Genomic DNA, 14,574 nt, shown 5'->3' with positions numbered 1-14,574 from the left:
TTAGAGTGGACAAGTCGCCTGGTCCAGATGGCTTGCATCCCAGGTTGCTAAGGGAATTGGGGGAGGAGATAGCAGAAGGGCTTGCCTAATATTCCAATCTTCCCTAGATGCGGGGGAGGTGCTTGAGGATTGGAAAATGGCAAATGTGACACCATTGTTCAAGAAAGGGTGTAAGGACAATCCTAGTAACTACAAGCCAGTCAGTTTAACATCAGTGGTGGGTAAAGTTTTAAAAACAATAATCAAGGAAAAAATTAACGGGCACTTGAAGAGGTTTAAGCTAATTAAGGAGAGCCAACATGGATTTGTAAAAGGCAGATCGTGTTTTCGGAAGGCGTTTGACAAAGTACCATATAGAAGGCTGGTTAACAAAATTGAGGCTCATGGAATAGGTGGGTCAGTGGCAGATAAGGGATTGTCTTAAGGACAGAAAACAGCAAGTTGTGATAAATGGTTGCTTTTCAGACTGGAGGATGGTAGACAGTGGTGTTCCCCAAGGGTCAGTCCTGGGGCCACTGCTTTTTTTGATATATATAAATGACCTGGATATTGTAATACAGAGTAGAATTTCTAAATTTGCCAATGACACCAAACTTGGGGGTGTGGCAAACAGTGAGGATGATACCAATCGACTGCAACAGGACATAGAAAGGCTCGCAGAATGGGCAGACAGGTGGCAGATGGAATTTAATACAGAGAAGTGAGAGGTGATGCATTTTGGCAGAAGGAACAGGGAGAGGCAATATGCAGTTTTAAAGAGAGGGACCTGGGAGTTAATGTGCATAGGTCCCTGAAGGTGGCGGGACATATTGAGAGAGTGGTTAGCAAAACATATGGGATCTTGGGCTTCATAAATAGAGATATTAAGTACAAAAGTAGAGAAGTTATGCTGAACCATTATAAAGCGCTGGTTAGGCCATAACTGGAGTATTGCGTCCAGTTCTGGTCACCACACTTTAGGAAGGATGTGAAGGCCCTTTAGAAGGTGCAGAGGTGATTTACCAGAATGGTTCCGGGGATGGGGGATCTTAGCTACAAGGACAGGTTGAAGAAGCTGGATTTGTTTTCATTACAGCAAAGGAGGTTGCGGGGTGATTTGATAGAGGTGGACAAGATTATGACGGGTTTGGATAGGCTAGACGGGGAAAGGGTGTTCCCACTAATTGATGGTACAAGGACTCGGGGACACAGACTTAAGGTTTTGGGCAAGAGATACAGGGGGGATGTGGGAAAAAACTTTTTCCACCGTGAGTGGTGATGACCTGGAACTCGCTGCTGACGGAAGTGGTGGAAGTGGAGACACTCAATGTTTTCAAGGGGAGACTGGATAGGCACTTGAGGGAAATCAACTTGCAGGGCTACGGGGATAGAGCGGGGGAATGGGACTGACTGGATTGCTCCACGGAGAGCCGGCATGGACTCGATGGGCTGAATGGCCTCCTCATGTGCCGTTATGACTCTGTGACTATGATTACAGCACAGAAGGAGGCCATTCGGCCCATCGTGCCTGTGCCGGCTCTTTGAACGAGCAGTGGTGCTCAGTTCCACATCCCCGCTTTATGTCTGTAATCCTGTGAGTTCCTCATCCTCCAGAACCGTCCGACTCCCTTTTAAAATTATTGATGAATCAGCTTCCACCACCTGCTCAGGTCGAGCGTTCCCGATCCCAACAGTTCAGTGAAAACATTTCTCCTCATCTCCCCTCTATATTGTTTGTCAATGATTTTGAATCTGTGACCTCTGGTTATTGACCCACTCACCAGAGGGAATAGCCTTTCTCTCTCTACTCTATCAAAACCTCTCATCATCTTGAAAACCTCTATTAGGTCTATTAGACCCGATCAAAGGCTTTCTCTTGATCTATCTTTAATACATAAGCCTCCCTCCCACTCTCTTCCATGAGCTCTATCGCATCTCGGATTGAGACCACAGAGTCTGCGATGTCCCGGCCTATGACTCCATCGGACTGAGAGGGCCAAACTATCTGCGGTAACACCTCCTTCAAACGATTTGCCATAACCCTCGCCAAGATCTTATAATCCACATTAAATAATGTGATGGGCCTCCAATTCTTCAGATCCCGTCTATCCCCTTTATTTTTATATAAGCTAAGCTTATGATCCCTCTCCTCATAGATGGGGTCAGGCTTCCCTCAATTTTAATTTCCTTAAAAACTTCTAAGAGCAATGGACTTAAAATCTCGCAAAATTCTTTATAAAATTCTGTACATAGTCCATCGGACCCTGGGCTTTCCCCCCCCTTCATTCCACTTATTGCTACTTTTATTTCCGCTAATCCTACTTCTTTGTCACACATGCTTCTCTCATCCTCCTTTAAGCCCTCTTCAATAAAAGCAGTAACCTTCTCCATTGCCAAATTGGAAATGTCTTCTTTAGTACTGATAAAAGCTGCTAGCCGTCTCTAAAATCTCCCCACTTTCATGAATGATCTTCTCCCCAACCTTCAACTCTTCAATTAACGATAATCTCTGTCACAGCTTTTCTTGCTCTAGAAAATATCTAGTGCATCTTTCGCCCTCCAATGCATCTCTAGCCTTTGCACGGAGAATGGCCCCTTTGCATTTTTCAGCTTGCAATAATTCCCACTCTTCCTTTAGCACCCGGAACTTAGTCTCCGCTCCCTTATCCCCTCCGTCAACTGCTTTACAGACATCCGTAAACCTTTTATTTATATTCTCTTCTCGACGCTGGTTAGCTGTCGCCCTCTTTTTCCCATAACGTACCGAAAAAACTTTTACCTCACATTTGGAATTATCCCACCAAACACTTCTTTCTTTCAAGAACAAAGGTTCCTTCCGAGCATCCTTTATTATATTTATAATCCCTTTTTTATAAGCAATTTATTTTAGGTATTGATTGTTTAAAATCCACACCCCTGAACCGATCTTAACTCTGCTGTTCCTAATTCTAAGAACCAAAGCCGAGTGATCACTAAAAAATACTTTTTTATAATAAATCTCCATCACCTCAGAACTTAACCATTCCTGCATTAACACAAAGGGGGAGAAATTCAGTTGGTTGCGCCACCGATTAACGCCTAAAGAGGCTGAGAAGTGGGGCGCTAGCCAATTTCTGGGCGGGCGCAGGGAGCCTAGCGCCTCGCCCCATATTGAGCATGCATCTAGCGCCGGCACAAACTCTTAGCGTCCGCTCGCAGGCGCAGGCTGCTCATGACGTCATTTCAGTGTGCAACGCCTTTTTGGCGCCCCGGACCAGAAATTGAGTGGCGCCCGCCTCCGTTCCGCCTGGCACTAATAGTGACAGCTCACTGGAACGTTCCCCAGGCATTCTCGGGCTAGGGGGGTGCTCTTTAAAGGGGACGGCACTGTTATCAAAACGTCAGCCATTTCGAGAGCGCAACTTGTTGGTTGGTTTCAGAGAGTTGCAGAGCTGCAGTGGGAGAGCCTTATTGCCATTCAGCCAGCGGTGCCAGAGGACCGTCAGCCCTGTGAACATTACCTTGCTGCTGGTGAGACATTACAACCTTGACCTTGTTCGCTCTTATTATGGGGGCTGCTCTGGAGGGGAACGTCCTGCTGGTCGACCATGTTGAGAGGGCACAGAGACGGAGGGAGAGAGGGCCAGGAGTGGCCAGACGGGGGAGGGCCAACAGACGTCGCCACTGCAGACCTTACGCGGCGAGGGTTTTCAGGCAGCAGTTCTCCTACCACAACATGTCGGAGGAGCAGTGTGTCAGAAGGCTGCGATTCCACAAGGAGGTGATGACTGAGCTGTGCCACCTGCTTCAGGACGATTTGCAGCCGAAGATACGGTGCAGGACCTCTCTGTCGGTGGCTGTAAAGGTTACTGTAGCCCTGAATTTCTTTGCCAGCGGCTCGTTTCAGGCAGCAACTGGGGAAATTGCTAACATTTCCCAGTTTGTGGTGCATTGCTGCATCCGCCAAGTTACAGATGCCCTATATAAGAGGAGGCGGCAATTCATCTAATTCCCTTTGACACCAGAGAAGCAGTGAGAGCGTGCACAGGGCTTCGCGGCAATAGCTGACTTCCCCATGGTGCAGGGCGCCATTGACTGTACGCACGTGGCTTTGCGCGCGCCTGTACATAATCCCGAGGAGTTCCGCAACCGCAAGGGGTTCCACTCCCTCAATGTACAGCTGGTCTGTGACCACCGGCAGCTGATCCTCGCGGTCAACGCACAATACCCTGGCAGCAGCCAAGACGTTTTCATCCTGCGACAGACCTCAGTGGCAGACCTTTTCGAGGCCCCAGCTCACCCACGAGGCTGGCTTCTCAGAGACAAGGGCTATCCTCTGTGCCCCTGGCTTATGACCCCGCTCCGCTCGCCCAGCACCCCGGCAGAGGAGCAGTACAACGCCAGCCATCAGGCGACGTGGAACATTGTGAAGCACACAATCGGTGTGCTCAGGCAACGGTTCCGCTGTCTTGACCATTCAGGGGGCACCCTGCAGTACTCGCCAGAGCGAGTCGCCCACGTCGTCGTTGTCTGCTGCATGCTCCACAATCTCGCCATCCAACGCACCCAGCCAATGCCAGCTGACCTTGAAGGACCAGCAGAGGAAGAGGAGGAGGAGGAGGAGGAGGAGGAGGAAGGCGGGAGGGTTCCAGAAACTGGAAGGGCCGTCCGTCAGACGCTCATAAGGGGTCGGTTCTAGGCCCCTCTGACGGACTGCTTGGTGTCATTGGGAGAGAACCGTCTGGGTCACCCAAAGCCCATGAAGGCCAGAATGATTGCAAATAGTGTAGATGACCATTGTAAATAAAACCTTTTCTTTATTTTCAAAAATGTGCTTTCTTCCAACATGACAAAGCAATGGCAACCGAAAGCATAACTAATGAAATAACACATAACTGTCTCGCAAACCCGCCAGACTACCCAAAACATTACTAACATTCACAGCAGATGCACACGGCCTTGAATTCTACAAATAAGACGTCTCAGCAGCTCCCTCTACTCTTTACCCCTTGATGGTGATCTACTTCTTTTACGAGATCGGCCCCTTCCCTCCCTGCAGCTCCTCCGTAATTGGACCCCAGTGGCTGCATCAAGGCTGGGGGACGCCTGCTGAGTGTCCGAAAGCACAGAAGCCCCTGAGGGACGGCCTAGACGACCTCTGGGCTTGGAGGGCCCGGGCCCTCTGCTCCAACTGTGCATGGGTGGAAGCAGTCTGTCCTGCAGGTGGTGGCAGCTGCAGTGGAGACGTCCCAGTGGTGGCATCAGGAATGCTGACATCCTGAGAGCGGACACCTGCTCCGTGCTCAGCCGACACACTGGCACTCTGACGGGGCAGCACCGCAGCATGTGCCCCAATCGGCTGGTCCACAGATTGACGGCCTGCTGTGGTGCTGCAAGGGCCCCGGGTAATCCTGCCTGATCCATCGAGGTTGGCAGCAGTCAGTGCTCGCGTGGCCTCCATCTGCGTCTGCATGAGGCCAGCGAGTGACTGCGTGGCAGCACTCAGCACTTGCATGGCAGGTGCCAGTGCTTCGGTGAAGCCCTGGACAGTCCTTTCCAGTGCTTCGCTGAAGGCCGGGACAGTCCTTTCCAGTGATGCCCCGAAGTCCTGGACAGTTCTTTCCAGTGCTGCCCCAAAGTCATGCGCATTCCTTGCTTGTGCTGCCCCGAAGTCCTATGCACTCCTTGCCTGTGCTGCCCCGAAGTCTTGGACACTCCTTGCCAGCGTCTCGACAGATTCAGGCATCCTTGCCACTGCAGCCATCAGCTCAGTGTGCCTGAGCCGAGCCTGGGTGCTCATTTCAGCGAGGGACCGCACCTCTTCCGCGCTCTGTGCAGCAGTCATTGTGGCCTGACTCGCCCTCCGGGGAGACGGCCCCTGAGCTTCCCTACCCCCCTTGCGTTGCTGCAGCCCGCTGGTTCCTGGAACTGGTTCCTCATCAGAGCCACCCCCCCGCTTCCCTCCAGGGAAGTACTATCCCCAGTCTCCAGATGGGCTGGCTCGCCTGAGGCTGGCACGGATGGTCCGGCTTCCTCCTGCTGGTCGCCTCCAGAGTCAGTGGCACTGGCAGCTTGAGGGCCCGTCTCCCGAGCTGGTGATGCAGCATCTGAAAGCAGGGAGGTTGAAGAGTGGCTTTAGCGAAAGGACAGGATGGCAGCAAGGGATGCAAGATTGCTGCAATGCTATGACATGGGTCCAGAGTGAAAAGCATGCTGGTGGGGGGAACAAGTGGAAGGAGACAGATCAAAAAGGTGATGACCTTACCATCGCTGTGCACAATGGGATCGGCAGCTCCAGTGGTGACAGGTCCAGTCATCCAGCCTACAACAATCTGGTGAACTCTCTCCTCGAGGTCCGTGAGGGTCTGGAGGCGAGGAGGTCCTCCTCCGGTCGGAAGCTGCTCTTTGTGGTTCCTGGCCAGCTTGGCCTGCAGGAGAAAGGACGGGAAGTGATGAAACATGATGCCCTGAGCTGTCATCTCATGTCCCCCATGGTGGAATAGCCCTTACATCATGCCCTGAGCTGTCATCTCATGTCCCCCATGGTGGAATAGCCCTTACATGATGCCCTGAGTTGTCATCTCATGCCCCCCATGGAGGACTAGCCCTTACATGATGCCCTGAGTTTAATGTGCATGTGTGTTCCCAGAAAGGGCCATGGGTGCTTGCTGACAGATGGCCAATGGGGCATCGCGCACCCTCTGGCCATAAAGTCAGGTGCAGATGGAGGGATGAAGAAGATTGCCGAAACACCACTCACCCTGACGACCCGAGTGAGGTCGTTGAATTTTTTCCTGCATTGCACAGGGCTCCTGGTGCTGTTGGAGTTGACCTTCTGAGAAACTTCCCTCCAAGCTCTTCGGTATTCCTTCTGATTAGGCCTCCTGCCATTGTCGGGGTACAGCACATCTCGCCGGCGCTCCACTGCGCCCACCAATTCATCCAGTGCCCCATTGGTGAAGCGCTCCGCTCTCTGCCTCACCCTCTCCATCTTCTCAAAGTTTGTAACGCCACAGAATGGCCAGCTCCGATTTTGAGGCCTACAAGTCGCAGAGTGTGGCTGCTAATCCTTACTGACCCACCCCTTTAAGAGCTGGCCAGCGCCTGAAAGTCTCGTGGTCATCGATTATTGACAGCACCTGCGCTGCGCCCACCTGTGCCGATATTGAGTAGCGCCGCTGAGTTAGCGCCTTAGGAGCCCTGTGTAATGCCTGATTTTGCGCCGCAATCACCTTTAGGGGCGCTGCAACCCAATATCGCGCGAGGTGGCGATAAGTTGCGTCTGGCTATAAAATTTGCGCAGCGCCAATTCTACCGCCCCAAGCGGGGCTATACCCAATTTCTAGGCCAAAATCTATTCGGCTCTGTTTTAAAACATCACCCACCCAACCTGATCTGAAGAACTCCCTTTTTATGGGGTTCCGGTCCCTCCATAAGTCTCTCAAATTTAAATTTGCCATCATTTTTACAATCATCCCTCTGGAGTTATCATCCTTAAAGGTCATCTGTGCTGAAATGTCCATCCTAAGTGAAAATACATTAAAATCCCCCACTATACAAGGATTTTCCACCTCTGCCGCTTCAGTGAATAACCCCCGAAAAAACTCACAACGCTTGCAATGGTTGTTCGGTGCATAGATATTAAAGAGATCGCAATTAAATCCCTCCATTTTTACCCTTAGCCATAAAAATCTCCCCTCAGCATCCTTGTCCATCAAGGCAACGTTCTCTTTTATGGATGGACTCACCAGAACAGCCACCCCTCTACGGTTATTGTTTGCACAACTTGCAAACACCTCTCCCTTCCAAACCTTCTGAACTCTTTCTAGGATATCCTCATCCCAAAAGGTTTCTTGCAGGCACAACAAGTCTGTACCTTTAAAACCCTGCAACAACTGCTGCAATTTCTTCTCACCCCTCAGTCCGTTCACATTAATCGAGACCAATGTAATCATGGCTCCAAAGAAGGGAAGTATGCCTGATAATCTCCCCATCATTTAATCTGTGGCCCTTCCCTCCTCACATGCTCCTTCCCAACTTCTCGGGCAGCTGTTGTTTTTTCCTGCAGCTTCCGACTCTTTTTCCCCTCCTGTTTAAACTTTCCCTGCTGTTTCAGCCTCTTCCTTGCATTAAGTTTGGGCCCAGGAGCTGCCCTTCCTCCCTCCTTCTGCCCCTCACTAACCTTTCCCTTTCCACATGATGCCACCCCACCCCCGACTTCCATGTCTCTGTCCCCCTCTAATTCCTCACTCTCAAGCTCTTCTGTAACCCCCTGTGCCTGCTCCCCGTCCGATACATAATCCTGCTCCCCGTCAGATGCTTCATCTCCCATAGAGAGTCCTCCTGCTATCGCAGTTTCTCCCACTGTGCCGCTCCCTTCGACCACGTCTCCACCTCTGACCCTTGCACCCTGTTCCCTCTCTCCATGGGACAATGGCACACCTGAATTGTTCCCTTCTGACGTCTCTATCGCCGATCCCATCCTGCTGTCCCTTTAAGGCTCCTGCCTCTTGCTCCCTTTCCCCATCCTGCCCCCTCCCACTCACCAAGATATTCGACTCCCCGCCTCTCCCCGGAGCACCCACATCCACCACACACCCCGCTCCCGCCTCCTCCCCCCCCGCAGCCACCAGACTCCCCAGGGGGAGCCGAACCACACTAAGGCTCGAGTCTGCACTCGACCCTCGCTGCCCGCTGCTGTCTTTGTTCCCCTCCACAGCACTCGGCGTGTTTTCCGCCATCTCCATCCTGTCCTCCGCTCCGCCATCCTCTGCCTCTTCCTGTGCTCCTTTCTCCTTCATTTTACCAGCTGTGTCCTCCGACTGCACCGCTCCTCCGGCCATTCCACTCTCATCTCCTTCTCCTTCTCCCATCTCCTCATCACTCATATCGCTCCCTTCTGCCACACACTCACAGCGAGTGGGGCCTTTGTGACACACCCCACAGCTCTCCGCCTTGCAGCTCCGAGCGATATGTCCCGACTCACCGCAATTGTAACAATACAAATCTGGACAGTTTCTTACGAGATGGCCATGTCCCAGACAATAATAGCACACATTTACTTGGTTAACGTGCAGCACACGAAAGTACTGCACTCCTTCCAGTGTCTCGAACTTCATACTGTACGGCAAAGACCTCACCCCCTCTGGGAACCGCACCTTTACATACCAGGTTCCGTCTGCTACCCGTGTTCCCGGATAGTACCTCCTCTTTATTTCAGAACAGATTTTAATGTCCCACGACTCCAACTTTTTGCTCAGCACTTCGTCCTCAATGTACACTGGCAAGTTCAAAAATGAAACCACCACCTCCTCTGAATATAGCAGAGTCACCTCCAAGAATTTCTCACCAACTTTCAGACTGAGTAGCAGTTTTTCCACCTCCTCACGGCCACTGACCGTCACCTCAAATCCCACATTCGGCTTTGGTCGGCAGGCAAAGCAGCTTCCCTCGCCACAGTCCTCATGAACCACCTGGATTATATCCCAGGCTCGAATCTTCTTATCCTCACACTGCACCACCACCGTGTTTTCTTTACCAAACCTCCTGGGGTCCCGGCCCAAATCTTTGGGCCTTCTTTATTCCTTTCCCACCACAGTTTCTTACCTAATTAATTTCCTCTCGGGAACACTGTCCTCCGAGGGGCCCGGCCCCTCAGCAGCCATCTGGCTGTTTTTTGTGGGCCAAAAAGGCCCTAAAACCTGAAAACAAAACCCCTAAACCCACCAGCAACTTTTTACAAAACTCCCTCCAGCTGCAATTAGGCAACCAGTAACACCTGGCTCACTCCTAGCCCCTCCCACTGAGAGAGTGCTGCCCACTGAGCCCCAGCTGACACTCCTCCTGGTGTCCAGAGCCTCTGTGACCTCCTGGATGCTGCTTGGCGGTGAACTGGGAGATGTTAGCCATCTCTCCTGCTCCGGACTGGAAGGATCTCGTGGTGAAAACGTTGTTGGCCACGGTGGCCTTGAGGGCCACTGGGAGAGCCGTGGTCGCCCTGTTCTGAGGCTGCAGGTCTGGTTCCAGGGGGTGGCAGAGTTCTGTAATCACCTCCTTGGTGAAGCGGAGCCTCCTAATACAGTGCAGGTAGGAGAAGTGCTCTCGGAAGACCCGATGTGGGTAAGACCGCCTGCTGAGAGCCCTCCTGCCCCTCCTGCTCCTCCTCCCTCTGTGAGCATCTTGTCCTCTTCTTCGCTGCCTCTGCTCCATCTACCTGTCATACTCGAGCGAGAGGGGGACTGCAAGCAGGGCCCCATGACTGGGAGCAAGTGGTGTGAGCAGAAGCCTTTAAATGAGAAGCAAGGCGTTCTCCACTTGCAGCAATGCTCCCTGTGACCTCACCAACATCAAATAACTGGGAAAGCTGCAAACAGTTGCAGAAACTTACACAGAGCCGGTATAAATCAAAGAGCACATCAGCTGCAAGTTGTTGCTGATCGCTTTAACTAGCACAGGTGGGGGTCCTTCCTGCTGCTGAACGCACGGTCAGCTGGTCGCGATTAGGAGAAGGCGTTAAATGGAGCGGCGAGGTCCAAAATGGCAGATTGTGCATCAAATCAGCGTTACACACTCACTGACATCACCATTTGCCTCATTATCATTTCTCTAGTGAACGCAGGCGACGGCTGCCCTGCTGACCCGCCCAAGAATGGTGGCTGCCGCGGGACCCACCGGAAGTGGGCGAAAGCGGAGCGGCTGCCAATTTTCCTCTGAAACCGGCCTTACCAGCCGCCGCTAAGGTGCCGAATTTCATCGTCCTTTATTGTTGTCCCTGATATCCCTCGCAAGCTTTTCTCTCACATTCCCTTTATGTGGCTCTTACCACTTTCTTTGTATCCATTCGCTGTTCTTTATATATCCCCCAGTCCGCGGGATCTCTACTGCTCTTTGCCTGTGTATAAGCCCCTTCTTCTAGTTTTATACTATCTCTCACTTCTGTTATTGACCAGGTTTGTTTAATTACACAGTAGAGCTCTTGCCCTTTAGAGGTATGTACAGGTCTTATATTCTACCAAATACTTCTTTGAACACCTCCCACTGTTCATCGGTAGTTATATCTGTTAACAGGTCTGCCCAGTCTATTGTGGTCAATTCCTGCCTCATCCCTCCACAGTCAGCCTCACCTGAATTTAAAACCATGGTTCGTGACTCCCCCTCCCCCTCCCCCTCTCAAACCTAATATCGAATCCCATCACGTTATGGTCACTGTGAGCTCGGTGTTCCCTCAGCATTAGATTGTTGACTAATTCAGGCTCATTACTCATTATAAATAGAAGATGGCATGGAGATGGCAAGTAACATTCTCTTACCTAGAAACCGTTCCAACTGTGCCATCAGAGACACTGGTAGAGGCCTTGCTCCTGCCCATCTGAAAGATCTGCTGACGCTTGATGACCTGGGAACTGCTGAATGACAACAGACAGGGTTAGTGTTGGCACAAGGATCTTTTTTTATTCATTCATGGGATGTGGGCATCTCTGGCAAGGCCAGCATTTATTGCCCATCCCGAATTGACCTTGAGAAGGTGGTGGTGAGCCTCCTTCTTGAACCGCTGCGGTCCTTGTGGTGAAGGTACTCCCACAGTGCTGTTAGGGAGGGAGGTCCAGGATTTTGACCCAGCGACAATGAAGGAACGGCGATATATTTCCAAGTCGGGATGATATGTGACTTGGAGGGGAACTTGGAGGTGGTGGTGTTCCCATGTGTCTGCTGCCCTTGTCCTCCTAAGTGGAAGAGGTCGTGGGTTTGGGAGGTGCTGCCGAAGAAGCCTTGGTGAGTTGCTGCAGTGCATCTTGTCGATGGTACACACTGCAGCCATGGTACACCGGTGGTGGAGGGAGTGAATGTTTAAGGTGGTGGATGGGGTGCCAATCAATTGGGCTACTTTGTCCTGGATGGTGTCGAGCTTCTTGAGTGTTGTTGGAGCTGCACTCATCCAGGCAAGTGGAGAGTATTCCATCACACTCCTGACTTGTGCCTTGTAGATGGTGGAACAGCTTTGGGGAGTCAGGAGGTGAGACACTCGCCGCAGAATACCTAACCTCTGACCTGCTCTTGTTGCCACAGTATTTATGTGGCTGGTCCAGTTAAGTTTCTGGTCAATGGCGAGCCCCAGGGTGTTGATGGTGGGGGATTCAGTGATGGTAATACCGTTGAATGTCAAGGGGCGGTGGTTAGGCTCTCTCTTGTTGGAGATAGTCATTGCCTGGCACTTACATGGCGCGAATGTTACCTGCCACTTACCAGCCCAAGCCTGAATGTCACCCAGGTCTTCATGCTGCATGCGGGAATGGATTGCTTCATTATCTGAGGAGTTGTGCATGACTGAACACTGTGCAGTCATCAGCAAACATCCCCACTTCTGACCTTATGATGGAGGGAAGGTCATTGATGAAGCAGCTGAAGATGGTTGGGCCTAGGACACTGCCCTGAGGAACTCCTGCAGCGATGACCTGAGGCTCAGATGATTGCCCGCCAACAACCACAACCATCTTCCTTTGTGCTAGGTATGACTCCAGCCAGTGGAGAGTTTTCCCCCTGATTCCCATTGACTTCGGTTTTACTAGGGCTCCTTGATGCCACACTCGGTCAAATGCTGCCTTGCTGTCAAGGCACCTCACCTCTGGAATTCAGCTCTTTTGTCCATGTTTGGACCAAGGTTGTAATGAGGTCTGGAGTCAAGTGGTCCTGGCAGAACCCAAACTGAGCATCGGTGAGCAGGTTATTGGTGAGTAAGTGCCGCTTGATAGCACTGTCGATGACACCTTCCATCACTTTACTGATGATTGAGAGTAGACTGATGGGGCGGTAATTGGCTGGATTGGATTTGTCCTGTTTTTTGTGGACAGGACATACCTGGGCAGTTTTCCACATTATTGGATAGATGCCAGTGTTGTAGCTGTACTGGAACATCTTGGCTAGAGGCGCGGCTAGTTCTGGAGCACAAGCCTTCAGCACGTCAGCTGGGATGTTGTCAGGGCCAATAGCCTTTGCTGTATCCAGTGCACTCAGCCGTTTCTTGATATCACGTGGTGTGAATCGAATTGGCTGAAGACTGGCTTCTGTGATGGTGGGGACCTCTGGAGGAGGCCGATATGGATCATCCACTCGGCACTTCAGGCGGAAGATGGTTGCAAACGCTTCAGCCTTGTCTTTTGCACTCACGTGCTGGGCTCCACCATCATTGAGGATGGGGATATTCTTGGAGCCTCCTCCTCCCGTTAGTTGTTTAATGGTCCACCACCATTCACGACTGGATGTGGCAGGACTGCAGAGCTTTGATCTGATCCGTTGATTGTGGGATCGCTTAGCTCTGTCTATAGCATGCTGCTTCTGCTTTTTAGCATGCATGTAGTCCTGTGTTGCAGCATCCCCAGGTTGCCACCTCATTTTTAGGTATGCCTGGTGCTGCTCCTGGCATGTTCTTCTACACTCCTTATTGAACCAGCGTTGAACCTGGCTTGACCGTAATGGTAGAGTGAGGGATATGCTGGACCATAAGGTTACAGATTATGATGGAATACAATTCTGCTGTTGCTGATGGCCCACAGCGCTTCATGGATGCCGAGCTTTGAGCTGTTAGATCTGTTCTGAATCTTGATGTGCCTCAATAAATCCGAGACTCAATGTTAGCGGAACAAAACAAGGCTTTTATTAACTTAGAAGGTAACACATAGTGGAGAGGTATCTTCCATCCAGAGGTCTGCTGTACTGGATGCGAGGCAGGCTGAGCCAGCTTACATAGGGGCCAGGTATGGGCGGAGCCCTACACACAATACATTACAATACAATACAATGGTGAGGAAACGGAACTGAGGTAAGGGAAATGAAACTGAAACTAAACCACCGTCACAGACAGAGAATACTGTGAGTGATGAATGGCATATTTCATCACATTCACCCCTTCTATAGATTTAGTCTGTTCGGGGGTTTGATAGTCCTCTGTGACCGACGTGGCTGTTGTGGTGCCGCGGGTGTCGGCTGGGTGTCCCCGGTGGCCTCCTGGGTCTCTGCCAGGGGTGCCGCCAGGGTTGTTGAAGGGGTAGTTGGTGGGGGTACCGTTGGTCGATGTTCTTCCGGGGGTGATGAAAGAGTAGTGGGTGGGTAAGTAGTGGGTGGGTAAGAGTTGCTGTGATCGTTGTTGCTGCTGTTGTCGTGGTTGTTGTCATTACCGGCTGGGGCGACGTCTTTTATGGACACGGTGTCCTCCCTTCCGTCGGCGTGCCGGACATATGCGTATTGGGGGTTGGCGTGGAGTAGGTGCACTGACTCCACGAGAGGGTCCGTCTTGTGGCCCCTCACATGCCTTCGCACGAATACCGGACCTGGGGTGGAGAGCCATGACGGCATGGCTACGCCTGAGGTGGATTTCCGGGGAAAGACAAACATTCGTTCATGAGGCGTGGCATTAGTGGCAGTACACAATAGCGACCGTATCGAATGGAGCACATCTGGGAGGACTTCCTGCCAGCGGGAGATAGGGAGGCCCTTGGTCCTTAGAGCTAGAGTGACTGCTTTCCATACTGTCCCATTCTCTCGCTCCACTTGACCGTTACCCCGGGGGTTGTAGCTGGTGGTACGGCTCGTGGCGAGCCCCCTGGACACTCATGAAGGACG

General features: G+C 51.7%; 1 protein-coding gene across 1 annotated transcript in view; it reads right to left on the bottom strand.

Annotated features, from left to right (window-relative positions):
• The window catches only part of tespa1 (thymocyte expressed, positive selection associated 1), a 203,269-nt gene that overhangs the window by 23,613 nt on the left and 165,082 nt on the right, over positions 1-14,574 (bottom strand). The window contains exon 8 of the mRNA XM_085968213.1: positions 11,268-11,363. Coding sequence (XP_085824339.1) covers positions 11,268-11,363 — 96 coding nt within the window. The remainder of the gene's footprint in view (positions 1-11,267; positions 11,364-14,574) is intronic.

Source organism: Somniosus microcephalus, chromosome 26, assembly GCF_052327205.1.
Source record: "Somniosus microcephalus isolate GS21.2 chromosome 26, FLI_Smic_1.0, whole genome shotgun sequence".
NCBI classification, from domain to species: Eukaryota; Metazoa; Chordata; class Chondrichthyes; order Squaliformes; family Somniosidae; genus Somniosus; species Somniosus microcephalus.
The sequence above is the reverse complement of the archived record's forward strand: the minus strand, read 5'-3'. Positions and strand labels throughout refer to the sequence as shown.